Source organism: Cucurbitaria berberidis, assembly GCF_010015615.1.
Source record: "Cucurbitaria berberidis CBS 394.84 unplaced genomic scaffold K460scaffold_2, whole genome shotgun sequence".
NCBI lineage: Eukaryota > Fungi > Ascomycota > Dothideomycetes > Pleosporales > Cucurbitariaceae > Cucurbitaria > Cucurbitaria berberidis.
Genome location: NW_024468936.1, coordinates 5663192 through 5688171, shown reverse-complemented (window position 1 = coordinate 5688171; position 24980 = coordinate 5663192). Strand labels below are relative to the sequence as shown.

Below are 24980 nucleotides of genomic sequence, written 5' to 3'. Positions count from 1 at the left end.
GCCGGAAGCGGCGGATGGATATACCTTGCAATACCACACCTTCTACACTTTGAACGCGTCAAGTTCCCAACTTTGTGCTTTTTTTCGGGTTTGACCGTGTTATTCACTACTATCTCGCAGGCAGCAGGAGTAATTTGGCAAATATGACAGCACAAGCACATCTCCAACACATCACATAGAGAGCATGCAATCCAGGCAAGTACGGAACATCCACGTATCTATCAGTATTCCATGCGCCTAAGCTACCTAACGTAGTACAGTCCTCGCTCGCATCCATCCACCCATGTAGTATAAATCCCGATCATGACCATGACCATGTATGCACGTAACGCGAAATCCACTTTTGAGCAGCCCTGAACCCAACCGCGCTGTGATGGGTATCAATAACAGAGAAAGTACCCGAACGCCAAAATCAACATGAAATGCGTGTCGTAGTCGTGCTGCGCGAAAGACCAATAGCAAGTACGAGAAGCCCAATCTAATAATTGAAGCTCTTCATGAACGTAACGTCCTCCCGGCCATCGCCGCGACCGAGACACCATTTCAGGAAACAAAGACTCTACTCTGTCTTCGGCACCACATCTTCACCCGCATTCTTGGTGACCTCTGTACTTCCCGCGTCGCCTACATTGACTGATTGCCTGAGCGGCGTGCCGTTCTGCACCGCTGGCGACCCAGGCACCGGGGTCCCTGGCAACGGCGTAAGCGGCTCGACGCTGGGTCGATGAGAGGTGGGAAGGTTATGTATAGGACCAGAAGATAAAGGTGCAGGAGGCGGCCCGCTGGTCATGGTAGGCGTGGGTTTGTGTGGTTCGCCTGTCGCTTGCTGTGACGGGGCTAGCGATGGAGCAGTGGCCGGAGGCGTAGACTGTTGCGCGACCACAGCATCCGCCGCAATTGCTGCCGCTGTGCCGGCCGCAACCGTACTCGTTGTCGCAGGCACATTGACAGCGGGGGCATTCTCCTCTTTGATCGCTGGTGCACTAGTGAGATGCTTTGCAACACCCTCAATGCTGCGAATGGACTTGAGGAGCAGTCTCTCCGAATCCGTCAGACTGGCTTCTGGCACAGTGGTATCTACACAAGCTCTAATCGCATTATCGACCTTTTTGTCTTCGCCAGGCTCAAGTCTGGCTTCGAGGTAGACCTTTCGAAAGGCCTCAAGTTGGCGGATTAGATCTGTGTGCGTGGCGAGAGGGTAGCGACCAGATGAATGAGGAATGGCGCCATCATGAAGGGGCCCTTGAGGTGGAGGACCATAAGGGGTTTGCTGCGCATATGGTGATGCTGAAGCATGGGCAGATGGTGCTGGAGGAGGAGCTGATTGCTGGCCTGGAGGAGGATAAGGTGCATACGGTCGGGGAGGCCCTTGGGCATACGGACTAGCACCTGTTGTGGCATACTGCTGTCCACCGTAAGGGCTTGCGGTTGGAGGGCCACTGTATGTCTGTGGGGCAGCAGTCGGGTAGAGGACACCATACTGACCACTTGGGCCGGCTGCTGAGCCAACTGGCGGTGTTTGGGAGCTAGGCTGCGGATATGGACGAGGAGGCTGTGGTGCTGGGGGGCTACCTGCGGCGTTTCCGCCAGCCCACGGAGATGCATATGGCGAAGCGTGGTGAGGTGCACCCTGTGGCGCAGAGGGCGCTGTCGCATTTGCATCACGGGCCATACTCGGAGGAAGACGAGGCTGTGCAAGACTGGGTGGCAATCTTGGAGCAGCTTGTGGCATAGCATGGGGCATACCCGGATGATAGGGGTAACCGGGCTGAGGATAGGCAGGGTATCCATTCGGAGGTGGATAGTACGGTTGTCGTTGGGCATGGTTAATTGGAGGGCTGATTTGTCTCTTTCTGCGTTCCTTCTCGATGGAAATTTCAGGATTGACTCTCCAATTGAAACCCTTGCCTTCCTTGTCTCCCTTTACGAAAGCGTCATGCTGGCCGAGGTTGTGTCGCACGCTCGATTGCCAACCACTGGTTGTAGTCTTGAACTTGTACCAGGGGTACTTTTTCTCAATGTAATTGTAGATCTGCTGAAGATTCATCTGGCCAGTACCGGATGATGAGATGGCCTCATGAATGAGGACAACGTAGTTGGCTGATGGACGCTGCAGCTGTTCTTCGGTGTAATCTTCAATACGCATCTCGGGCGATGGAGTCCTGGGAGGTTTGATTGGCTTGGCCTGTTTCTTGTCGCCCGCCATTGTGCCGTCGCCCTTCTCGGTTGACTCCATGATATCGTCATCTTCGCCATCAGCGGCATTCGACTCTTTGCGTTTCGGGGCTTTGGGCTTGACGGTGGGCAGGGGTATATCAGCCGGGTCAAGACCAGCGGCCTTGGCCTTTTCGATCTCCTTGGCTTGCTTGATGAGCTGAGATCTTTGACGCTTCGACATGATGCCGTCCTTTGGCGGTCTACCGGGTCCCTTTCGCTTCTCGACGACGTGGCCGATCAGGTTGGACGGTAGATTATGTTGTCTGGCCAACTCTTCGGTGATGAGACCCTCGATTTCCCCAGCCTCGATTTCGCCCTCGAAAGGTTTGCGAAGCAGAGGAGGACTGTCATTAGGTGCGGGCTTGGTCGGCTCGGCTCGCTCCTTTGTAGGGGTCTCTTTTGCAACTTCCTCTACTGGGGTCTCGGCTTTGACAATTGTCTTTGAGGGGGCCTTGGCCGGTGCTTTGCCCTTTTCCTTGGGTTCTTTAGTTTCCTTTGGCTCCTTGATTTCCTTTGGCTCTTTCGAAGCCTTCGGTTCCCTTGGCTCTTTTGGAAGCTTTGGTTCCTTCACAGGTTCTCTGACCGGATCTTTGAACTTGGTCTTTACCTTCTTCATGGGGGGCTCTTCAGGGGTGGGCTCACGATGCTTCCTCTTGTGCACTTTCTTGATGTCTTTCGGAGGTGGAGGTGGAGGTGGAGGAGCTTTGATCTTGATCTTGAGACTCTGCTTTTGTCGCGGTCGTGGTACAGGTTCTTCATAGTCGTCCATGTCTTCGTCGCCAGCCGCATCTTCAGAATCGAGATCGCTGTCAACAGGGTAGTGGTACACATGCCGTGGGTTGATACTCTGTTCTCCTTCGCTTTCAGAGCTCATCTGCTCGTCGCTTTCTAGCTCGCCGTGGCCATTCTCGAAAGAGAAGCTCATGGGACGAGAACCAGACTCTTGGCGATGCCGTTGGTCTTCAGTGAGCGCGATGTCAGGGAGGTAGAATTGAATGTTGACGGCACCGATCAGCAGGTGGTCACCATGATCCAAAGGGATGATTTCGCCCTGGTGAATGAATTGATTTTCGTGATGCAGGCCATTGGAACCGAGCACTTCAACACTGAAGTTACCGCTGTCGAAGTCGTAGAAGATCTTGGCGTGGTGTCGAGAAATGCCCTTGGGGCCCTGGACACCGGTCTTAGCGGTGATGTGTTGAGGGTGTATGGGCACAACGGGGCAGTCGTTTGGATCTTCGGGAACATGGCCATCGAACTGGGCAGGGACTTCTGGGAAGGCCTGCATGAGCACGTCTTGCGGGGCGCGTTCTGTCGGTTTCTCCTCGCCCGGCTCACCGTTGGGGTGAGAGCCAGAGCTGAGGGAGTGCGATGCATTGCTCTGGCGACGCTGCTGGTACTCCATGGGCATGGACTCGATGGGCGCACTGACGATGCCGCCCTTCTCGCTGATGACGCTGCGTGCGCCACGTCGGTCGCGCTTTTTCTTCTTTTCCTTTTCCTTGTCCTTGTCCTTGTTCCCATTCAGTAGTTCCTCGGCTGCTTGGGGCTGGCCCTCGGCGTGCAGTTGGTCGACCTTGGCCAGGCGACGCATGTCCCTGTGGGCGAGGGCAATGTTGCGGCCGAGGATGATCTGGTACGTGTGCATGTAGTAGGAGCCATCGTCGAAGCGAAGGCGTGCGAAGGCGGTCAGACGCTCGTCGGTCATGGCGGGCTGGGAAAAGTCCATGGGTGCAAAGGCTGGGTCCATGGCGAGGCCATTGGCATGTTGCGCAGGCGCTGCTGAAAAGGAGATGGGAGGGTCGAGGGCGCCCAGGGCATTGTTTGGCGTGAGGTCCATTAGGTCGTGGGTGTCAGGCACGCCTTCGCCGTCGAGGGCAGGTATCGCCTGGGCCGTCGCATTGGCAGCAGTCGCAACTTGCATGTTGGCGATTCGAGGTGCAGGGGCGGCGGCGGGCGAGAGAGGACCGTCGCGAGTGTCATGGTGGGCGCTGACATTGTGGTGGAGACGGCCGGGAGAGACTACGACCATGCTGGCGTCGCCATGGTAGTCGTCGAGAGCGTAGGCGTAGGCGTGGGCGTGGGTGCGGCGGTGTTGGTATGGGGGATTGTCGGGGTTGGCGTCGTTGGCGTCTGCACGAGGTTAGCGGCAGCCACTTTTCGCGCGCGCTGGGCTGGCAGAGGAGCTCTCGCTGGGGCGTCGCGCGCAACGCATACCTGTGAATAGAGCGTCTGGTAGCAGCCACTCGGCGTAGGAGATGGGCGCAGAGGGAGCCGCGGGTGGTGAGACGTCTTCGGACGTCGGTGGAGGGCGGCCGTAAGAGGCTTGAGTCGCTGGTCGGCTTGGTGCTGCTGTTGGCGTCGGCGCTGGTGCTGGTGCTGCTGGTGCACGTGCGACGCTAGACATGTCCGCAGAGCCCGATTGCTGCGCGGGCAGCGAACGACACCAGTCCAGCGCCTCTTGTATGTGCTGGTACTCGCGCGTATACGACGGATCGAAAGGAGGAGACGAGTATTCTTCTTCTTCTTCTATCCACTGCGCACTGCCCCATAGCCCCTCTGCCATAGTGACTTGCCTTTTGCCCTGGCCTCTACGCCAGCGCGCTCACGAGGCGACAGGAGTGGGATGGACAGCGACGAAAGAGTTGAATGCTAGAAGAGCCCAGCTACGCAAGACGGGGACATGCTTACAGATTTCTCCCAGCGAAACTCTGCTTATTGACGCGCCCTTCACTGTACCGCTGAATTGGGGTCGGGGAAGAGCCACCCACGGTACCTTCACTTGGCGCAAGGCAGTACTACTCCCAGTCAGCCAGTCTGCATAGGTCAATACCCTTCACCATGGTGCCCAAGAAGAAAGGCAAGCCAGAGTCCAAGCCTGTCGCTTCATCTTCCTCTCAGCCTGCGCGGCAACCACCACCCAACTGGCCCGCCTTCACCCCTCTCATCCCAGAGTCGCATCTGGCGCTGGAGGAGCTACTGCCTGGCCAAATAGTCACCATAAGGAACCTGTGGACAGCGACGCTATGCAAAAACTATGTGTCATTTCTCTCCTCGCTCCCCTTAGCCACAACACCCGGGAAGCCCAAAAAGGGCCATGCTGTCCGCGTGAACGATCGCTACCAAATCGACGACGCTGCTTTCGCCGAGAGACTGTGGACTGAGACTGCGTTGAAAACCCTCGTCCAGACTCAGCCCAACGAACTCTGGGGCGGCGACGTCATTGGTCTAAACCCGAATATTCGGATCTATCGCTACTCGAAAGGGCAGTTCTTCGACCAACACTGTGCGTAATCTTCTGGCAGAACTTCCATCGGTCCCAGCAAGCTGCAGACCAGGCATGTACCGTGCTAATGAGAACCAGATGACGACTACAACCATGTTACTATAGCTGGCCCTCCGTCTACACCAGCACGCACCACTTGGACCCTGCTACTCTACCTCACCTCCCCCGCCACAGGCTGTGTCGGGGGAGAGACTGTCTTCTACCCTGACCCACCCAAGAAGAAAAGCAAAGATCCACCGCCTGCACCCTGTGTTGTCGGCCCAGAAGTTGGTCTCGCACTACTGCATCGACATGGGGCCGAATGCATGCTTCACGAAGGACGCGAGGTTCTCGAGGGCGAGAAATGGGTCATCCGGAGTGATCTCTGCGTTAGGCGGTGACCTGGACAATGGATGCTCATGAGTGCCATCCAAATTTCCGTGCAATTCGACCCAGAACATCCGACGCAGATCTTTGTGCAACAAATTGCGACGCACAGCCTTCAAGAGCAAAATGTTCAAGCGGTGGGTAGTAATCGGAGGCACAGAACCATGATTTATCCAAATTCACCATCATATGTCAACTCTAGAACCAGGGCGCAGTGGGCTTAGGTCGAACGCTTCTGGACCCATTCGGCCAGTGAGGAGGTTCTCAAAGCCATATGGCCCTTGCTTTGTTGGGCCGATAGCTGTCGTTGCCCCAACTTACATTCCTACGAAATTCGAACCCAGTGACAGCGATCAATTATAGAGACGCAACGAAGTATGCGACTTTATACGTTCACTAACGACGTTTGGATTGGGTTTCACGCCATGCTCGCTTGGAGTGGTCGATGGACTAGCGTCTCACTCTTGGCGATTCATCCTCTGTTTCATCCCAGCTAACTAACGAACATCGGTTAGTCTAGGCGTTTATTACCGTTTCAGACCTTGCGTGTCACGCTTAAGCTTGCCCTTTGATTGCTGGTGCTCGGCCTAACAGTGATGGCATCTCTGGCAGGCATAAGAAGTAAAACATCTGTGGTTGCACAGTCTCCGAGTGGGGTGACCTGCTAGAAGGGCTCAGTACATGTCGACTCGACTGCGCTGTCACCTTTGGCTCTTTAGCTGTGCTCCCTTTTTCGCTTCCCAATAATCTTTTGCGTTGAGCGACCGGGTGTCGTTTGTTAATCGAAGATATGATGGAGCCGCAACACCAGTACACGAACGTTCGTCCACATGATCCCCATCCCGACGACGACTCATCAACCGAGGTGGAATCTCTTATTGGATTGGAAAAGCCCTGGACAGCTGGCGAGTTCGATGACCGTACACCTCCGTCGAGAAGGCACATACTTTGTCCGCCAATCATCGCTGCATTGCGATGGATTCTCGTGATAGGACTGCAGCTCTTAATCATTGGGCTATTAGCACGAGAACAAGGACTCCTGCAATCAACAAGATGGCGAGGTCCATCGACAAGCGCGAATGAGGTCGGCGGCGACGTGACAGGATGGGGACCACACAGTATGCGTTTCGCAGGATTGCGCATAGAAATCGAGACTAATTAAACTACCACAGTCCCCACCCAAATCACCAAGTTCGAGATCAACCAAACTTTCGCACCAAATAATACATCCGACTTCTTCAAGCCCGAAACGCTGCGAGCCTGGAACGAGCTGATGCCCGGTAAGCTCATCTAGCCTCTCACTCCCCACCACACACATGTACTAACACCATTTCCCTTGCTAGTCGGCATGGGCTTCCAAGAAATGCCCGACCCAGAAAACTACCACGACCTCCCCACGCCCATCGTATGGCCCAACGCCACCGTCTACACAACCTCCATGACGCACCAGCTGCACTGCTTGTACGCCGTCGTCGCAGTGTACAGCGGCATGACGTCGGGCCACGAGTTGGAAGAGGACCATCACTGGCACATGATTCATTGCTTCGACTACCTGCGCCAGACTATCATGTGCAGTGCGGATATGAGTCTCGAAGGCTTGGAGACGACGTTCCCGGATCATAATGGTGGGAGCGATGGGTGGGATAGTAAACATGTTTGTAGGGATTATTCAAAGGTCAGGGAGCGATTGGAGAGTGTGAGGGCTTATGATGATCAGGAGATTTTTTGAGGGGGCATAGAGTGTTTGTATTCGTCAAGAGTATAGACCCTGACCACGTAACACCATTCACCGAGTCACATGGAAGTAACAACAATATAACGATCTTGCGACCTCCAACTCCAATTTTGCCAACCACTTTTCTCCTCTATTGGTAGTCGTCCGCAATGCCAAAGCCACCAAGATCCACACCTCTCAACGGGCATGTCCAGGGTTACCCTAAGCTGGCCCGCTGGATGGGAGTTCACCCTGAAGTCGCCATCTTCCGTCGCTTCGGCGCTCTCAATGCGCGTAATCTGCTCTACCTACAAGCTGACCTCACTGCACTCGAAGATGCATTAAAAGAAGCAGAAGTGAGGGACAGCACGAGCTCCGTCGGCGAGAAGTCGAATTACGTCGCGCAGGCACTCACATATGGACCATAAGTAGTTACAAGCGCCACGAACCGAGTTCTACCTGGAGGGTGGGTCCATGTTAGATCAAAGGATCCTCATACTTCACTCCGAGCCCCAGACAGATGCAAACTGTCAGATCTCACCTTAAATTAGACTAGTAAAGTCATTACGCAACCAATCAACCAAATCGTACAGGTACAGTTTCGTTGCTAATATCGAATCAACGAGTTCCCAAAGTGACGTTAGCGAGTTAGCTTGATCTAGACAAAGCTATATCTCTGCAGCGATCCCTCCATTATTCCTTCTACATATGCTTCGCCCATCAACTGCCATGCATCTCTGCTTCCAATTCGAGTTTCCACATCCTGAAGTTCTGTGGCAAGGTCTGTCTTCGAGGCTTTCGTGTGTTTATCATTAATCTGTTCACGTATCTGCTGCGCCCTTCTTCGCAGCACATTATCTGCATGAGCAAAAATATACGGTGTTGCCCCATCAACAATGAAAAATAACTTGTCGTCCCCCGGTAGCCAGGCTAGACCAACTCCCATGTAACCCTTCTTAATCATAAATAAGTGCATGTGATGATTGGGCATGCCCTGCATGTTCAAAAATTCGATTAGGGTGTATATGTCGAGGTAATTTGGTTCTTCTTCTTTATTGGCCCCTTCAACGCGTTGTTCGTCTTCTGCGCCTAGAAGATATTCCGTACGATGAGCCCTCCAACCTTCCTCGAGCTTTGAGATAATCCTGGTACCTGTAGATGCATCTACACCAGACCAGGGTGCATCTGGATGTGCTTGTTTTGCTGCCTCAAAGGCTTCGCGTAGGTGTTTCTTCTTCGGCTCTGATGGTTCTGATAGGCGTGGATCAAGGGCGATTTGCATCGGATTGTACCCTAGGTCGAGCTGTTTGAAGCTTTCATTGACGTTGTAGTTTATCACACGGCAAAGGCACAGTAGAAGGTCGGCACTCTCGGCTTTTTTTGTAGTATCAGCTGCCAAACGATGCCTAGGTGTGAGAACACTTGTCAGCGCTTCTATACCCAATGAGCCCGCTGGGCCATAAACGCGTGGAACAGATTGCGCAAGCCAGGTTAGAAAATGGATGAGCTCTCCGAAACTCGGGTATGTCAAACCCGCCAAGGAGGAATGCGCCGTCACAGTGTCAAATTCCACCGCGGTTAGAAAGAGCGTTGAGCCATCCGAGGAAAGCTTAGGACCTGTGTCTTGGATATGAGTCGGTAATCGAAGCGGTATATTCTTATTATTGAACATGAAAAAAGGTTCCATGGGACGCGAGGTCCAGTTAGATGGGTCAGGCATCCAAGATGGGTGAGGATATAGAGGTAGTCCACCTTTTGGAAACTCGCCTGGAGGGTCGCGGAAGCGCAATGCCATGTAGAATAAGTCTTGCCAAGTCGAACTTGTCAAAAGACAGGCGGCAAGATTGAGAAGCACCCCAAAGGTTTCCACGCTGTAGTCCGCGTGGAGAGAGGGCCATAACTTTGGGAAAGTCGTAATTGGAGCTTCTGAGCTATGTGAACTTCTGGGGTGGCTCAGATTAGAGTCCTCCAGCTGCAGGCTCTGATCAATCAATAGAGTGCTGGGCTCCAACAGTGACAGTCCGGCAAAGACGACGTCTTTAGATTCTGTCGCTTTCCTTCCCTTAGTAGTCTTGAGCCATCGTGCGAGTGTCCACTTCTCACCACGCTCAAACAGTTCTTTTGAGTGTAACAGTTCCGGGATGCTCTGAATCGTGGTGTCCCGTAAATGTAGGGTCTGGGAGAGAGATTGGACAAAGGAGCTGTACACGCCATTTTTCAACTTTTCGATATAGATCACAGTTCGTCTGCGAGCCTTCGCAATCGCGCTTTGCTTCTCTGACATGGCGCCTGTAAATTGCTTCAACCGTGGTAAAGGCCGGGGCAAGTAGTGGTTATTACTCTCCGTTATGTTGCAATTTCTGCTGTGATGGGATTGATGTGGTGCAGCTTCCCCCGCTCGTCATCTGGCTGATTGGGGCCAAAATTGAAGTATTCCTAATTAACATATCTCATAAGCGAACCGCTCACACGAGAAGGCGCGTACTATACTAAGCCCCCACTAAAATCTAGTATTCACAACAATATCTCAATATGAACTGTATACATCTACTGCATACCTAGTGTTGGATTTCTATTCTACTGCTATAGGCAGCAATCTTACTATTATATAGCTAAATTTAGTTTTGTATTCTATAACTAGGTTTTTGCGTCGCACTGACAGTACTCTACTCTTTATTATATTATAGTACTGCTTTTACAATTTGCAGATAGCTTTTTAAGCTTTGTAATCTTTTCTTCTTTTAGTATTGCAACACTGCTTTTACAATTTGCAGATAGCTTTTTAAGCTTTGTAATCTTTTCTTCTTTTAGTATTGCAACACTGCTTTTACAATTCGTAGAGAGCCCCCTAAACTTATAACCTTTTCTTTTCTCTCTCTCTCTCCCTCTCTAATGCATACCTTGGGCCCCCTAGAAAGAGTGTAATATAATGTTACATAGACAAAAAAGCCAGGATCGATTTAACTGAATCTCTAATCCATCTTTTCGTGGTTTCTATAGATGATCACAATACCTGGTCTGGCGCCCCAAAAGCCTCCGCACCTCTAAATCCACCAGCCTCCTCATATTCCCTTCTTTGCCCACCTCCGCCATGCTGCTCTATTAACCTGCCATATTTCAACCTTGCCTCCAACATCTCTGGTGCAGCGAGTAATGAATTAGCCTTTTTTCCAAACGCATACAAAGGCGCGGCCCGCTCCACAATGTCAATCAATCTCCGATTTTGAACTGTCGCACACAAAATAGTCGAGAATGTCGACGTGGTGTTGATGCGGCCGTTCAAAATATAAACATACATCCCCGCGAGGACTGCGAGGAGCGATGCGCCAACCGCGATGGCGTAGGCAAGAACGAGGTTACGGACGTTATACACATAGACGTTGAAAGATTTAGTCGTAGTCACTGAGACGGTAGTGCTGTTGAATGACAAGTATCTCGCGTCTGTGAAGTAACTTAACGTCATGTTCCTGCTCATTTCTTCGATGATGGCACCGATTGTAAGATTGCGGGAAAGCTTTAGGTCTAGCATGTCGACTTCCGGCGGCGGGCTGCTACTTCCCATGACCGAGTTGACGCCGCCGCTTTCCTTCAGTCCTATATTCAATATTTCCTGATAGGTTTCATTGGCTTTTGAAGAAACAAATGCTGTAAGCGCTGTTTCATGGATGGCGGTTCGCGATGTTCTGTATGAAATATCCGATGTGCACTTAGTCATTTGCGCCTGGGAAAGGCTGCAGAAGCGGGGAATAAACCAGGTTGCACCCGAGAGGATGTTTAGTAGGGGTTGAGTTGCGACGACATAGCCGCGAGTTTCGTTGGATGTTGCATCGAAAGTGCCTTGATGTGCATAACTGTAGCTCTTCAATGCAGAGAAAGGGTTACGAGAATCGAATTGGACATTGAACTGAGTCCGTTGGATTGAGCATGCAAGGCGTTCGTCGCCGAGACGAAGCCAGAGAGCATTTGCAGTGTCGATTGTCTTGCCCTGACCTACGGTCGAGTTATCCGGTCTTCCATAGATGGCCGGCTGGATGAATGAGCAGACGGTGCTCGAACCTGTAAGACATAAGGAAACGAAGGTTTTCCAATCCTTTGAATTTTCGGAAACCTGTCCGGGGTCGTCTATCGGCCAGGCACGGCCGCTGTAAGTGACGGGCGTAAATGGACTGAAAGCCATGTACACAGCATTTGGTTGTGATCCAGTCTTATTACCGATCGTGTCGAACACGGTGTCAATGTTCTTGAGGACATTGTTAGCAGCGGTGCTGCATCGAAGAGACGGGCCCAGAAACTCCAAGGAGTACGTTGCGTCAGGAATGAAAGCGCTGACGGGTGGGATCTGCATGCCAGAACTCACCAACCTTGAAAGTCGGTCTAATGACGGGTTCAGAGCATTCCCGGCAACAGGTACTGGAAAGGACGCAAAATCGGCTTTCGGAACGGGCAACATGGTAATGTTTGAAGATTGTGTCGTGCGGACGGAAAGAGTGGCGGGCGTAACTATGGCCGCAAGTGGCAGTAACCTAACTGCAGATTTAGAGTTGAAATTCTGATACCGAAATACAATACCACAACATACCAGGAGAACAATGCCAAAATAACACCAATTTTGGACTTCCACAGGAACTGGGGATCTAGCAACGAGAAGATATTGGATAGCGCTGTGAATTTGGAATCGATGGTCGATATCTTCGTGAATTTTGTGCGAAAATCGAACCACATATGTTGAGTATATGCTGAGCTGATAGCGCCGATCAGCGAGGCCTTTGCAAGGAAGGCGAACGCAGTGCCGTAGGCAGTGTTGAGCTGCTGAGAATAATTGTCTGGTGTTCTTGTGCCCTGGAGTGATCGGTAGAAAAAATGATGGCCGAGAGCTAGAGCGCCACCTAGGCAAAGTAGGCCTACCATCGTGGTTGGCGCTTGCCATGATGACCTCCACCGATGCAGAAATCTATTAGTTGGTCCATGGCTGTGATTTTCATCTCTTGTCGGCGTTTCTTTTGTGAGGAAGGCTTGATTGGTGTCAGACGGTGCCATGCTTTGCGGTTCAATATGCTTGTTAGGATGTTAGGGACGCGTTCGGGCATATGCTAAATACCTGTCTTTCAATTATCAGCGCATCAGCTTACCTCGTATCAACTTCGCTTAACGTGGTTCGACGCCAAGGTAGAACCAAGCCACATAATCCTCCCTGGGGCTGAAGCAACGGTCATTTGAGGTAGGCTGATGAGAAACTGGGTTCGTCATTTATCCGACCGGCCCTTGCTCAAGTGATCATACAAAGCAATACACGCCCTTAGCTTTGAGTGGCTAGCTATTCTCGCCCCCAACACTATCAAGGCGACCTTTACCTTTGTGAGAGCGTGCCATGTCAAGTGACCCTTGCAAATGTATGCCGCCGGATGAAAGCTGCAGTGACGAAATAAAGGGACGCAATAACACTAGCTAATATATGGCCTAGGGCTTTCGCAAAAGGAACGTGTATTGAGAAAACAAGGCGGATATCAGGTGAAGGCTATCCATCCCAAGATGTGGGGGTGTGGGGAAGGGAACGAATCACAGTTGCGCCTCCCAGGAAGGCGCAACCGATCACTCCACGTCTGCTCCAGCCCAAAATAGCAACAGCTCCATCAGCACAACATGCCTCGCGTTCGACGGGTCGTCTTCTGGGTATTGTTTTTTAAGGTCTCCTAACAAACATATTATCAATTTTGAATCACCAAGCAGTACAGTTGCATTCGGACATTTTAATTCACCATCTTCCTACGACTTAGACAACATCACGGAGCCTGCTCCTGCTCCTGATTCAGAGCCTAATCTTTACCCTCATCCTCATGGATTTGACTGTTCGTACTTGCTTGCATCACGGCAAGCTCCGTGCCTGCCTCTGCCTCTCTCTCTCGTATCAGCCTTGAAGCTTTGAGCACAAAACACCACCTCCACGTCGCCGCCCCATGCTCACACACATCCCCTCGAACCATCCCCCAGCACTATCTCTATTGTTCTCGAGTGGCCATTTGTGAAGGGCAAAATAGAGCAGGCGTATCGTGATGTGCGTCGCAAGGTGGTAGAGAAGGCAGAGTACAGACGCGACAGGAGGCTGATGCAAAGGAGACGCAGAGAGTGGAGACAACAGCACCACTGCCGGGGAAGATCATATCTAGATGATAAGAACATAAGCGTTAGGGCATACTTATAAGCCATGTTCACACAACGTTCCGATACCACCATGCGATGAGTAGATCGACACCCATTCATAGTTGCGCAGCCTGAGCCCCAGGAACGCATCCTTCCCCTTCTGCAGTCATCACCTCCCTAACTCTCCGCACTTCTTCCTCACTCAGTCCCACAACGTCCCTGAAGTACCCCTCAGCGCCACCCCACCGCCTCCCCACCTCTTCGAGTAATGCTTCCATACTCTCCCCCCTCGCGCCGATCATGCGTTCACACTTTCTTCTCGCCTCCTCAGGCCCATACTCGATGAATGCACCCTTCTTCAATAGCCTTTCAACGTTGATATGTCGCGTTGGGGCCAAGCCTTGCTCTGAGAGTGTGTACTCATGTACGATCAGGGTGGAAGGGACATGGAGCAGGAGCAAGAGGAGGGAGATGAAAATCCCCGTGCGGTTGTTGCCTGTTGTGCAATGCATAAACAGTGCGGGCGACCAGTCAGCATTCTGCTCTGCGGGGACCTCTGAGATCGTTGACAGTAGGCGACGCATGACCGTCCTCATCATAGTTGCACCGGAGGTTAGGATCTCGATGAACGCTTCCACAATACCCTACAACCCATTAGCTTTCTTGGCCTTGACTGCTTCACAGCATATGCGCGTTACGTACCGCTGGGTCTTCACTAGCATACAACTCATATCTCTCCCTCGCCTTCTCCTCTGTATACTCTTCATCACTAAACACCGGGGCCCATACTCTTTCGATGCGCCATTCTCGCATGTCTTTGAAACCGCCGGCTTTCTCAATCTGCTGTTTACTCCTTAGATCGAAATCTACCTTTACATGGAGTTCCTGCAGCTTCGCGATCCCGGCGGGAGTGATTCGGGTTGTGTCTGAACCGCGGAATAGGATGCCACGGCGCACATGATGAGGTGTCGCGGTGGTGGAGGAACTTGATGGGAAAGATGGGGTGATGGGCCAACCGCCTATGTCGCGGAAGTTGGAGACTCCCGTGACAATGTGGAAGGGGACGAAGGAGGGGTGCGGTGCGCGTGGTGGGGCTTCGGATTCTGTTGGGCGACGTTCTTGGGCAGGCTCTGCGGAGAGCATCCTCAGTTCATCGACTCGAAGGAAAATAGCTGGAACTCATTGTGGGAAGTTCTTGAATTTGGTTAGAAGTTCTTAGCTAAGGTCTTGAGAAATCTTTTGAGTACGGCTTGTGACGTACTCGGATTCTGTCTACTTCATGATCCACATGCGGGGTGCATGCAGGAGCCCCACGCTTGTTTTCACCTTTGCAATTAGCCGCCTGTAACTCACGTATAACTTACACTATACTGCATCGATTCGTTATGTACACGCTCTGAATGTTATGGGTGTAAAAACACGGACTCTTTCATCTCGCAAACAGTTTCTACTTGTTATTTTCGCTTGCTTTTCGTAAAAAATTCTGGTCGTCAATGACAAAAGCTTTGAATGCTTTATATTAGCTCGTGGTGCATCCGCCCTGTCTCAGAAAAGGTCGCATCCACTTCTTCGTCACCCTCATCATAATGACCCTCACTATCATCATCGTCATGGTATTGGTCAAGCTCGTTCGCTAGCGGAGTGCGTGGGATGTAGCTTTTGTCGAACAGAGCTTCCATAGCTTCAAGGCTTCGGCCGCTAGTCTCAGGGTAGAAGAGCCCTGTCACCAGTCATTAACAAGATCGCCAATATACACTTGTCCGAAGTGTTAGAGACGTACAGATAACAATCCCAGACACGAGGTTCGTGCTCATAAAGATAAAGTGGGTTTTCGAGCCAATCGTTTGCATGCCGATGGGCCAGATCTGGGAGGAGATGATGGCACCGATCGAGGACCCTGAAGCGGCTAGATTCAGTCCCCTTGCTCGAAAGTTAGTAGGAAAGATCTCTGAACCGTAAACCCAAGCCGCAGGCCCAAAGCCGATCGAGAAGGCGAAAGTATAGACGAATATGAAAGCTATGCAAGTGTAGTCCGCCGCATGATTCACGTTGTTTGGATACGCGATGGGTAAAGCTCCATTTAGCTATAAAGTATTAGTCGACATCTAGTGTACGTGGCTCACATGAGATACGTACCATCAGTGCGATGCCCATAACGAGGCAAGAAGCGACGAGTGTTGGGCTTCTGCCGTAATGGTCTACCAACCAAGTGTCAACAATGGTGAAGCCAATCTTGAATGTCAGCTCGATGCCACCGATTAACAATGTTGTTTTTCGCGGAACCCCCAAGCCCATCAGAACAGTAGGCAGATAGTACTTCAGGGAAACGTTACCGCACATCTGCGCCATGAATTGGAGTAGTGAAGCACGCCACAAGCGGTTGAACAGAGGGCGATGCGTGAACAAGGCTGTCCAGCTTTGACTGGATTCGACCTTTCGTCGTTGTACGTCTTGTTCAATCTCATGCACTTCGTTGATGATCTCTTCGTGAGTTGGATCCATAGCTCGAAGCCAGGCGAGACTGTTTCTAGCTGCCGCGCCGCGACCATGCTCAACGAGCCAGCGAGGACTGTCATATCTCAGCCATGCTATACTCAGAGATTAGGTTGTCTTACCTTTCAGGGCAGACGAAGACCCCACCGAGAAACAGCGTTTCTGGGATAAGTTGCAGCGCCATTGAAAGTCTCCAGCCGTAATATGTGCCGCGTGTAGTTTCCCAATGGCTTATCCCATACCCAACCCTGTAAGTGTGAGCATGGAAAGGTGCATTAGAACTTATGATAGGTACCAGAAAGCGGTTGCTAGGCCCACGACTAAGCCGAGATGATTGATCACGACGTAACGGCCACGATTTTTTGCCGGGGATACTTCGCTACAAAGACCTCAGCAACGATTCTCATGATGCCAAATTCGGTATATCCACCTTTGATATAGCGGGACAGAGGTCGAGACGATAGCAAGACCAATCCCGCATACTATGCGGCCAACAACCATCGCTTCAACACCGTGAGAATCTTTGGCGCCAGTCTGAAGCACCGCACCAATAATGGTGGTAAGCGCGCCGGCTGCGGCTGCTAATCTCCGGCCATATTGATCGGCTAGTGGATGTGCGATGAAGAGGTAGCTAACCAATGTTCCAAAATAATAGATAGATGTGATGAAGCCGGTCATGCCCTTGGATGGATGGTTGAGCGACTTTTGAAAACCCGGGTGCACGTATATGGACGCCATTATTCCAATGTTATATCTTGCTCCACGTCAGTATGCTGCCAAAATTGGGCATGATTCACGTACCCCCAGGCTAGGGAAGCAACCCCAAAGAAGAGGCTAACCGCTAGCAGCCTTGTGGTCGCCCTGGTCGGCAGAAAATGACCTAACATATTCAGTGCCCAAGGAAAGCGCGAGTTCGTTGTAAAAGTGATCATGAGCCGCAGCGCACGCTGGTGGGTATAGCTGATCTGCAGATGCACCCAATCCTGTAGTTGTGGCGCTCCCCTGCAGCTGCATCCCGCGCTTTCAATAATCCGCAGACACAACTACCGAGTCGCATCTTGAAACTACGTCCCTCACGGAAAGCATGATGGTGCTTGAGCTGAACCTGTAGGTGGTATCCTGCAATCTTTCGTAAGTAGGAAGGCGCTTACGTCAGGTCATGTGATGGATGGCTGAAGACTAAGCTACTACAGTATAAGAGAAGATGGCCATCGACAACATATCGGGCGCTTTAATTTGCATTTCTTGATCTGAGTTTGTTGAAGCAGTTAACAGTAGGGCGTTATCGACGTTTGGTAGTGCCATCGCGGAACAGCAGAGTGCGTGAGGGTCCCAGAGAAGTTGCTTGGCGTACACGCGTCAGCTTCGTCTGCCCTCCTCCACCCCGCCGCACTCCAAGCCTCGCACGCAACACCCTAGACCTTGCATGTGCTACATTGTTACATTGAGATTGATTGTTCCTTTCTGCAGATGTTTCTGAAGCTGCCGTTCTCATAAAACAGGCCGAACGACCGCAAATGCTGGACTCGAGGTAGCCGGAAACCATGAACGAACGCTCCTCCTCGCCCAACTTGATCATTTGCAGCGAGCCGACACGATATTGAGAAGTCTCCAGTGTTTTGTAGCGGGTTCAGTACCTGTCAACCAGGCTAAAAGCAATTGCCGATCGCTATCATCGCTCCATCTCGCTGCTAGCCAATCACATACCTTTAGTCATCTATATCGAACTCGACCTTCCCGATTCTTCAATATAACCAAGTACCGACGTTCAATCTCTCCATTTGCATGAATTAGCTAATTGAGTTGACCCATATTTACTTGCACTGTTTAGGGGTTTTCCCGGACTCAAATACTCTCGAGATTGTGCTTAGGTCAGGGCAGGCAGTCCGCAAACCCTCAAAATGACGCCTTTCTGGAATGTAACACGTACCACCAGCACTCACGTTACTTTTCTCATGACGCAGATGACTGGGCACACGGAGAAAACTTCTAATCGCATTAGGTGCTGAAGACAGCGGCTTTTCACTGCTACCTCCGTGCTTAGGCAAGGGCATGTAGCTTCACGATGGGTGTTACTGATCGCAAAGCAGAGCAGGAGACGCTCCTTGAAGGTGAGCCAATTCTAACAAACACGAGGAAGCCTACTAATGCAATATAGACACTCTGATCGATGAGAAGGGGCCTTTGTTCAGTATCCAAGCGGAGGAAGAAAAGGCATCATGGAGAAACCTACCACACAAGAGGCAGTTGCTCTTGCTTGCGCTGTGCCGCCTCTCGACCCCGCTTTCGAATGCTTGCCTTCTACCGTATCTCTACTTCCTTGTCAAGTCGATCCTTTCGGACCCAGAACATCCAGCCGCACCTCAACAGATATCGCGGTTGACCGGGCTTCTTGTAGCAGCATACCCGCTGGGACAAATGTCGACCAGCATGCTATGGGGCCGGGTTTCGGATTTATATGGTCGGAAGCCAGTCATACTGTTTGGACTCGCTATAAGCGTAGTTGCTAATCTGGCATTTGGTTTCTCGCGTACGATCGGTACATTGGTTTTCTGGAGAGTCGTGGCTGGAATGGCGAACGGTATCCTGGGGGTAATGCGAACTATGACTGCCGAGATTGTCAAAGAGCGCAAACATCAGCCAAGAGCATTCTTAGCTGCACCAGTAATCTTCAACTCCGGAAGAGTGGTTGCCTTAGCGGTTGGAGGTTGTCTCGCAGACCCGGTTGACAATTTGCCCGCTATTTTTGGACCGGAAGGCCTCTTCAACGTCTCTAGAAACCCGAACGGCGTGAAATGGGCACTTAAATATCCATACGCACTTCCAGCGGTCTTCAATGGCGCAGTACTTGCGCTATGTCTTGTACTGGCGACGTTATGGCTCCGCGAAAGCCTGTCCACGAAAGAAAATCATCAAGATTTCGGTCTTGCTTTGGGCGAAGCGCTTTCCAGCTTCATCAAGCGAAGTGTTCTGAGAAAGCCAGCCAGTGGGTACGCGATGATTCAGATGGACGAAATGGAGCCAGCGATATCCGGTGTTTCGATTGCGTCACCTTCCACTGGCTCTACATCACCGATCAATTACACATGTCGCCCGCTGTTGCGCGACATATGGAGTGGTCGACTCCTAAAAGTCCTGCTGCTCTTTGCTCTCCTACCACTTCACACGGCAACGTTTCTTCACGTATTTCCAGTCTTTCTGAGCATGCCAACTATGGCCAAACCAAGTCCAAGCATCTTTCATTTTACGGGTGGTCTCGGCCTCGCATCTCCAACCGTTGGTCTCTATCTTGCCACATTTGGCATTGCTGGCATTCTCCTGCAACTATTTATATACCCGCGCATTCAAAGCCGTATAGGAACACTGGGTGTGTTCCGCCTCGCTAGCTTCATCTTTCCGCTCGCCTATATCTTTGCGCCGTACGTCGCTCTTCTCTCCGGCTACGGAATAGCAAAGTACATCGCAATGGCCGCCGTTCTATTCACACAGATCATCGCACGCACCATGGCGATCCCAAGCAGTGTTATCTTACTCACAGAAGCTGTACCTCATCGTAGAGTCCTCGGCACTGTTCATGGTGCTGGTAATACGCTTAGCGCATTTTCAAGTGCGTGTGGCCCGGCGATCGGGGGTTTGCTGTTGGCGAAGGGCATAGAGATGGACGCCGTCGGTCTTGTTTGGTGGGCTTGGTTATGCACAGTGTCTATCGTTACTCTATCTTGGAGTTTGGTACTTGGTAATACTCACAGGAGAAGTGACGAGACGTGCGGAAATGACTAAGCGCTGTTTGGATAGTGGGTGTCATGCCTCTAAAGAGTGATTATAGATTAGAAATGCGCAACAAGCATCGTAGAGTTACCGGGAAGACGAATAATTAAATGTTTATCTAGTTGTTTTCTACTCTTATATCCTAGCGTTCACTGTCCTTCTAGAGTGCCCATCTAATCTTTCATATACAGCCATAGGAAACGTCCCGTCCCCTTTCGTCCAGAAACCTTCTCCATTCACTACTCTTCTCCGATATGACAACAATCCTGACTTCATCACGCGCTCCACTTGCGTCCGCTCAGCGCTGTGCTTTGGCCACTTGTTAAGCAGCGCATTGAAGTCATCGCCCAGGAGGTACTGCACCGGCGATGCAGCGTTTATCAGTAGCTGCTCATACGCTTCGAGCGTCAAGAAGGGAGAATAAATCATGGTTGAGGGGCCTATGATGGCTGCCGCTTCTCCGAGTTCCGATCCGGATGGTGTCCTTAATATGCGGATTCCCAGATTAGTAAGGAAGGTCTCATCGGCGCGAGTAAATGTTGGGTCTTGTGCGTAGGCTTCTATCGACAATTGAGAGAACTGTCGCAAAGAGTCCCGGATAGCTAGTAATATCGTGAGTTGCTTCACTCTCCGCGTTTGCCCTTTTAATACTAGGAGACTGCCGAGGCCGAGCGAGAGTATTGTGGTGACGGGAGTTTTTGAGTTTTTGAGCGTGGCTTGCAATTGCCGGCTGATGGTTTGCGATAACTGAGATCGGACGTAGAGGACCTGACAGTCCTCAAGCAATGTGAAAAGGTGTTGTGATTCTCGTGATGAAGGCTTTACTTTCTGTTTGTGATGCGACTTCGGTTGCGAGTAGTCTATTGCGAAGTGCGACATCTTTGATGTTGTGCGATTGAGACGCGAGGACCAAATTTCAGCGATTTGAAGAATGATATTGAATTCGATATTGACTGTAATTTCGTCGACTATGTATCGATACCTGCTTCCTTTCGGTCGTAATAGGTCTATCTCGAAATAGTTGCGTTTTGATTAGCTGTCGTGTGGTGAATGATACATCTCACCTTCCTTTATACATCCATCTTATATCTTATAATTCTTATTATTGTTTATAAATGTGCAAAAGTCTTTTGCATAATCATGATTTCGCGGCTTTGCGATTTCGCGTTTCGGTATTTCGGCGTTGGCCTGTAAGCATTTGCACACGCAAGATGAGTAATTTGACTGCTGAGGAATTAGGCGTCCGTGTGCAGGTTTGCAAAAACTGTAAGCTTCAGATAACATCTTGTTGACGCTAAGAGTAGTCTAGAGGATGACGAACGGAGACGGAATAGGGTTCAACTATCCTATCTTGATGTATTCCAAGCAGGTGGATGAGTCATACGCTAGGGATGAGACGGGGGAGGCGTCGTTGCTGTCGATAACGACTCAGCCACAACCACGATGTTCACACTCGAGCCGTTCTGATGCACCTTGCAAGATTGTCCATTTCCGCCTACAAGGGTAGGATGTCGGGTTTCGGTCCGACAGGGACGACCTTGGCTTTGATGGCGCTCGCGTACCCGTTTCTATACTGTTAACTGTTAACGGCGGATCTAGAATTGGGCAATATCCTGTGCTTACCGCCTGGAAGTTCACGTCCTTCTTGAACGCCCCACCATTCGTCTTCTCACTCTTATCCCAATACAGCCTCCTTAACCACTCATGCAACCTCGGATAATCATACCGGATCATCTTTAAATTGCACTTGAATATGGTAAAATACGCAACGTCGAATCTAATTAGCGTAGGATACAGTCGTATATCCGCTTCCGTAATATAATCTCCAAAGAGGTACGGGCCGTGCCCTGGCTGTCCGAGGTGCTCTTCCAGGCGATCGAGAGATGCGAAGATGGGGTACACGTGCTCCTCATATGCTTCTTGCGTGGTTGCAAAACCAGTCTTGTAGACACCATTATTGATAGTATTGTAGACCCAGTCGTTCATAGCTTCAATTTCTTGACGGAGATGGGATGGAAAGAGGCCTTTGTCACCTTTGGCGGATTCGCGTAGATGCTCTGGGATGAGAGCATCAAATTCGGTGTAGAACATTCGAATGATTTCGCTGGACTCATTGCTCACAATGGTCTCTGCAGGTGGTGTTAGTACCTCTCTCCCATGTTGGCAACAGGCAAGCTAACCCTTCTTTTTGTCCCAAAGCGTTGGTACTAGATACCTCCCCGTATACCCCGGATCCGCCTTCTCGTATAACTGCCTCGCATTTGTAAACCCATACAACGGCTCCTTTTCAAATCCAGGCTTCCCGGACATCGCCCATCCCTTACCTTCATGGAGGAGGGACGCATCCCATGCAATCAACTGGATGACATCCTCAAGCCCTTTTAAGCTACGGACAATGTTGGTGCGATGGGCCCATGGGCAGCCGAGCTGAATGTAGAGCGCATATCGATCTTTCTCGGCTGGAAAGTCTGAACTCTGGTTGGAGGAGATGAAGTTGCGAAATTGAGAAGCTTGACGCCGGAATTGACCGTCCTTTTCTGCGAAGTTGTGGGTGTCGTTCTGGCAGGTGTTAACCACTATCGCCCATCGTTGCTGACTGGTTTACTATAACTTACAGTGCTCGACATTTTGCAAGTGTAAGATCCCAAATTTTTCCCCTAAACCAAATTCACTATGCACGACTTGGATGTCTTTATGTTCGTAAATTGTGCGCTCGTAATCTAGCGCGCTTCGGCCCCGCGCGATTAACTGCGGGGCTCTTCCGCTCCTGTTTACCAAGCATGCCCCGTGTCTCGCGCATCCGAGATTCCGGAATCCACATCTTACAAATACGATTGCATATAGTGAGAGGGCGTTTTCGACTATCTCTCTATTAGGTCGGAGATCCTGATCAGCCGACCACTCAAGGACCTTCCCGCTGATGTTTGTTGGATGACCTATGAATGTTTTTTAACTTGTATTAGAACTCTATTGAATTGTTTATTACTGTCAGTCTGGATTTTTTGGTAGAGTAGAGTGTAATTTGCGAGCTTTCGAGCAGAGCAACAACAGTGGTACGAGAAACTAGATGGGTTGGGTTAAGACGCTAAGGGGCGTAGTAGCGGGTATCTTGAGTATATCTTGAGTTAATTGTTCATGAAGCTACTGTAATTTCAACGTGTCATCCTGTGCTTCGACATGTAAGTTCGTTTCAACACAAGTGTGCGCACTGTTGCTCAGGGTGTACCCGTTTCCATCTTCGAAGCATGCGCACTGCATAAGTTCCCATCACGCCAAACGCCGCGAATATTCAAAGTCGCATCGATATCTTCTAGCGGATTGCCCTCGACCAGCAGCAGATCGGCGTTCAACCCCTCCTCCAAACGACCGCGATCGTCGAACTTAAAGCGTTTCGCGACTAAGCTGGTAGCTGAGCGCAAGGCTTCTTGGGGACTCATGCCCACTTTGTGCACAAATAGATGCAACTCGTGGTGCATAGAGAGCCCAAATGCGGTCCCTTTCGCAGGACCTGCGGAGTCGCTACCACTGCTCAATTGTTAGCCTGCATGTCACATGGCTCCAAAACGAAAGCGTACCAAAGGATGTCAACACCCGCCTCCCGTAACACCTTAACGCTCTCATATGCGTACTGAACCTTTCCATGCTCTAGAGCAAAAGCCATGCACTGGCACATGTTGCCCACTCGGTCTTCATTGATCAAGCCCTTCACCCTTGGGTCGTGGGCGAACTGGTGTTGAAGATCTTTGCCCTCGGTCGTCAAACTACCCATTGCTGCAAGAGTCGGGTTGAGCCAAGCGTTGTTCTTCTTGTACGCATCAATGATTTCCTTGGTTGGTGGCTTGTCGCAAAATGTGTGCGTAAGACCGTTCACGCCCGCTTCCAGAACGTCAAGCGTATCTTGTAGAGATGTAGCATGTGCGACAGTCAGATATCCGCGCTTCTTCGCTTCCTCCACGATAATGCGTTGCAGTTCAACAGTTGGATAATCGAGTTTGCGACCCATCATCGCCCCGCTCTCATGCATCAGCTTAATATAGTCAGGCTGCATCTCATTCGTCGACCACTCCAGGTACTCGATCACGTTCTCCCGATTTGTCAATTTAGGCCATTTGGAAATCTCCGCCAAAACTTCCGGGCTGCTGTTATGTGCTAGAATCACCGGGATTGGCCATCCGTTCTCAATGGTCGCTGCCTGACCGGCTGTCTTGTATGAAGCAGTATCTGGCTCTAGTGTCTGCTTTTTAAGCTTCCGTACGTTGTCTAGCTCGTTCTGCATTTCGCAAACAGTCGTTACGCCCAACCGCAGGGCCTGGGGAAGGGCTTCTGGATCGGCCATATCGGCGTGGATGTGGCAGTCGATTAGGCCCGGTAGAAGCGTATGTCCCGGTTTGGAGTAGGTTTTGATAGAGGCGTGGGTTGCATCTGACACCGGACCAATGGATTTAATCTTGCCATCTTCGACGTGAATGAAGCCTTCCTCGATTGTCTCTTCACCTGTGAAGATGCGAACGTCGCGCAGAATGAACGAAGCCATTTTTGAAAACTAAGGCTGAAACAATTCGAAGGCTTGCTCAAGTGATTTGTAGGAAGTTTCGCCGTCAGAGAGTATCCAGAGGTTCGTCAATTTCCTATTCTCGGTCGTAGGTCAAGCTGTCGATAGCTGATCCGAGCAAAAGCATGTGCTAAGACTCTGGATTCTTGAGAGATTGGGAAACTTTCCATGAGGACTCCATCGATTTTAAGTATGGACTAATATCGAGGGCGCCACAACACGGCGTTAATGACCGGGCTATCGGTGAATACCAGCACATGCTTATGTGGGGCGGACCACTTCGGGTGTCAGCGTTAGTGTACTTCAGGCATACACCTACCCCTGGTTCGGGAGCGTAGCCTGAACATTCAGATTTTAGCGGGGAACTAGATCTATCGTGGGTCTTCTATTTGCTGTGTCGTGAATTTTTGGATTTTGGCTTAGGCCTCTTATTGCTATACTCCTTG

The 24980-nt window shown here is 50.9% G+C and overlaps 11 protein-coding genes across 11 annotated transcripts; 3 read left to right on the top strand and 8 right to left on the bottom strand.

Moving 5' to 3' along the window:
• Positions 1-198: 198 nt before the first annotated feature.
• On the bottom strand, positions 199-4508 carry K460DRAFT_364962 (uncharacterized protein). The gene has a single exon (XM_040933094.1). It carries the CDS (start codon positions 4247-4249, stop codon positions 560-562), a length of 3690 nt encoding a protein of 1229 aa, XP_040791617.1. The 5' UTR covers positions 4250-4508; the 3' UTR covers positions 199-559.
• Positions 4509-4922: 414 nt separating this feature from the next.
• On the top strand, positions 4923-5971 carry K460DRAFT_84447 (uncharacterized protein). Its single transcript, XM_040938745.1, has 2 exons — positions 4923-5503; positions 5582-5971. Exons 1-2 carry the CDS (start codon positions 5059-5061, stop codon positions 5881-5883), a joined length of 747 nt encoding a protein of 248 aa, XP_040791616.1. The 5' UTR covers positions 4923-5058; the 3' UTR covers positions 5884-5971.
• Positions 5972-6659: 688 nt separating this feature from the next.
• Positions 6660-7598, top strand: K460DRAFT_275364 (uncharacterized protein; the record flags this gene model as incomplete). Its single annotated transcript, XM_040928038.1, has 3 exons — positions 6660-6987; positions 7042-7149; positions 7213-7598. 3 exons carry the CDS (start codon positions 6660-6662, stop codon positions 7596-7598), a joined length of 822 nt encoding a protein of 273 aa, XP_040791615.1.
• Positions 7599-8241: 643 nt separating this feature from the next.
• On the bottom strand, positions 8242-9867 carry K460DRAFT_404301 (uncharacterized protein; the record flags this gene model as incomplete). The annotated part of the gene is made up of 1 exon (XM_040936714.1): positions 8242-9867. The coding sequence occupies one exon, from the start codon at positions 9865-9867 to the stop codon at positions 8242-8244; it is 1626 nt and encodes a 541-aa protein (XP_040791614.1).
• Positions 9868-10424: 557 nt separating this feature from the next.
• Positions 10425-12794, bottom strand: K460DRAFT_415486 (uncharacterized protein). The gene is made up of 3 exons (XM_040937736.1): positions 12713-12794; positions 12163-12638; positions 10425-12106 (listed from the first exon to the last, which is right to left on the bottom strand). The coding sequence occupies exons 2-3, from the start codon at positions 12618-12620 to the stop codon at positions 10588-10590; spliced, it is 1977 nt and encodes a 658-aa protein (XP_040791613.1). The 5' UTR covers positions 12621-12638; positions 12713-12794; the 3' UTR covers positions 10425-10587.
• A 1004-nt stretch (positions 12795-13798) lies between these two features.
• K460DRAFT_364958 (uncharacterized protein) lies at positions 13799-14938 on the bottom strand. The gene is made up of 2 exons (XM_040933093.1): positions 14424-14938; positions 13799-14365 (listed from the first exon to the last, which is right to left on the bottom strand). Exons 1-2 carry the CDS (start codon positions 14862-14864, stop codon positions 13838-13840), a joined length of 969 nt encoding a protein of 322 aa, XP_040791612.1. The 5' UTR covers positions 14865-14938; the 3' UTR covers positions 13799-13837.
• Positions 14939-15058: 120 nt separating this feature from the next.
• Positions 15059-17482, bottom strand: K460DRAFT_304776 (general substrate transporter). Its single transcript, XM_040929987.1, has 7 exons — positions 17016-17482; positions 16645-16968; positions 16510-16593; positions 16337-16462; positions 15858-16290; positions 15502-15805; positions 15059-15441 (listed from the first exon to the last, which is right to left on the bottom strand). Exons 1-7 carry the CDS (start codon positions 17144-17146, stop codon positions 15236-15238), a joined length of 1608 nt encoding a protein of 535 aa, XP_040791611.1. The 5' UTR covers positions 17147-17482; the 3' UTR covers positions 15059-15235.
• Positions 17483-18279: 797 nt separating this feature from the next.
• On the top strand, positions 18280-19994 carry K460DRAFT_353953 (MFS general substrate transporter; the record flags this gene model as incomplete). The annotated part of the gene is made up of 2 exons (XM_040931753.1): positions 18280-18325; positions 18373-19994. The coding sequence occupies 2 exons, from the start codon at positions 18280-18282 to the stop codon at positions 19992-19994; spliced, it is 1668 nt and encodes a 555-aa protein (XP_040791610.1).
• Positions 19995-20162: 168 nt separating this feature from the next.
• On the bottom strand, positions 20163-20345 carry K460DRAFT_263485 (uncharacterized protein; the record flags this gene model as incomplete). The annotated part of the gene is made up of 1 exon (XM_040927482.1): positions 20163-20345. A coding segment is annotated over one exon (183 nt), but the record flags the coding sequence as incomplete, so codon positions are not given.
• A 1132-nt stretch (positions 20346-21477) lies between these two features.
• On the bottom strand, positions 21478-22609 carry K460DRAFT_375768 (uncharacterized protein; the record flags this gene model as incomplete). The annotated part of the gene is made up of 4 exons (XM_040934806.1): positions 21478-21555; positions 21606-22111; positions 22163-22541; positions 22598-22609. 4 exons carry the CDS (start codon positions 22607-22609, stop codon positions 21478-21480), a joined length of 975 nt encoding a protein of 324 aa, XP_040791608.1.
• A 496-nt stretch (positions 22610-23105) lies between these two features.
• Positions 23106-24680, bottom strand: K460DRAFT_393967 (uncharacterized protein). The gene is made up of 2 exons (XM_040935962.1): positions 23558-24680; positions 23106-23507 (listed from the first exon to the last, which is right to left on the bottom strand). Exons 1-2 carry the CDS (start codon positions 24514-24516, stop codon positions 23198-23200), a joined length of 1269 nt encoding a protein of 422 aa, XP_040791607.1. The 5' UTR covers positions 24517-24680; the 3' UTR covers positions 23106-23197.
• Positions 24681-24980: the final 300 nt, after the last annotated feature.

Coding starts and splice junctions, on each gene's coding strand:
- K460DRAFT_364958 (XM_040933093.1), bottom strand. CDS start 14,864: ATGCTCTCCGCAGAGCCTGCCCAAGAACGTCGCCCAACAGAATCCGAA. Junction 14,366..14,423: donor ATGCTAGTGAAGACCCAGCG/GTACGTAACGCG, acceptor AATGGGTTGTAG/GGTATTGTGGAAGCGTTCAT.
- K460DRAFT_304776 (XM_040929987.1), bottom strand. CDS start 17,146: ATGATCACTTTTACAACGAACTCGCGCTTTCCTTGGGCACTGAATATG. Junction 16,594..16,644: donor TCTGTCCCGCTATATCAAAG/GTGGATATACCG, acceptor AGGTCTTTGTAG/CGAAGTATCCCCGGCAAAAA. Junction 15,442..15,501: donor CGTGTCTGGGATTGTTATCT/GTACGTCTCTAA, acceptor GACTGGTGACAG/GGCTCTTCTACCCTGAGACT.
- K460DRAFT_364962 (XM_040933094.1), bottom strand. CDS start 4,249: ATGGTCGTAGTCTCTCCCGGCCGTCTCCACCACAATGTCAGCGCCCAC.
- K460DRAFT_393967 (XM_040935962.1), bottom strand. CDS start 24,516: ATGGCTTCGTTCATTCTGCGCGACGTTCGCATCTTCACAGGTGAAGAG. Junction 23,508..23,557: donor GCGGGTGTTGACATCCTTTG/GTACGCTTTCGT, acceptor ACAATTGAGCAG/TGGTAGCGACTCCGCAGGTC.
- K460DRAFT_415486 (XM_040937736.1), bottom strand. CDS start 12,620: ATGGCACCGTCTGACACCAATCAAGCCTTCCTCACAAAAGAAACGCCG. Junction 12,107..12,162: donor ATTTTGGCATTGTTCTCCTG/GTATGTTGTGGT, acceptor ATCTGCAGTTAG/GTTACTGCCACTTGCGGCCA.
- K460DRAFT_84447 (XM_040938745.1), top strand. CDS start 5,059: ATGGTGCCCAAGAAGAAAGGCAAGCCAGAGTCCAAGCCTGTCGCTTCA. Junction 5,504..5,581: donor GCAGTTCTTCGACCAACACT/GTGCGTAATCTT, acceptor AATGAGAACCAG/ATGACGACTACAACCATGTT.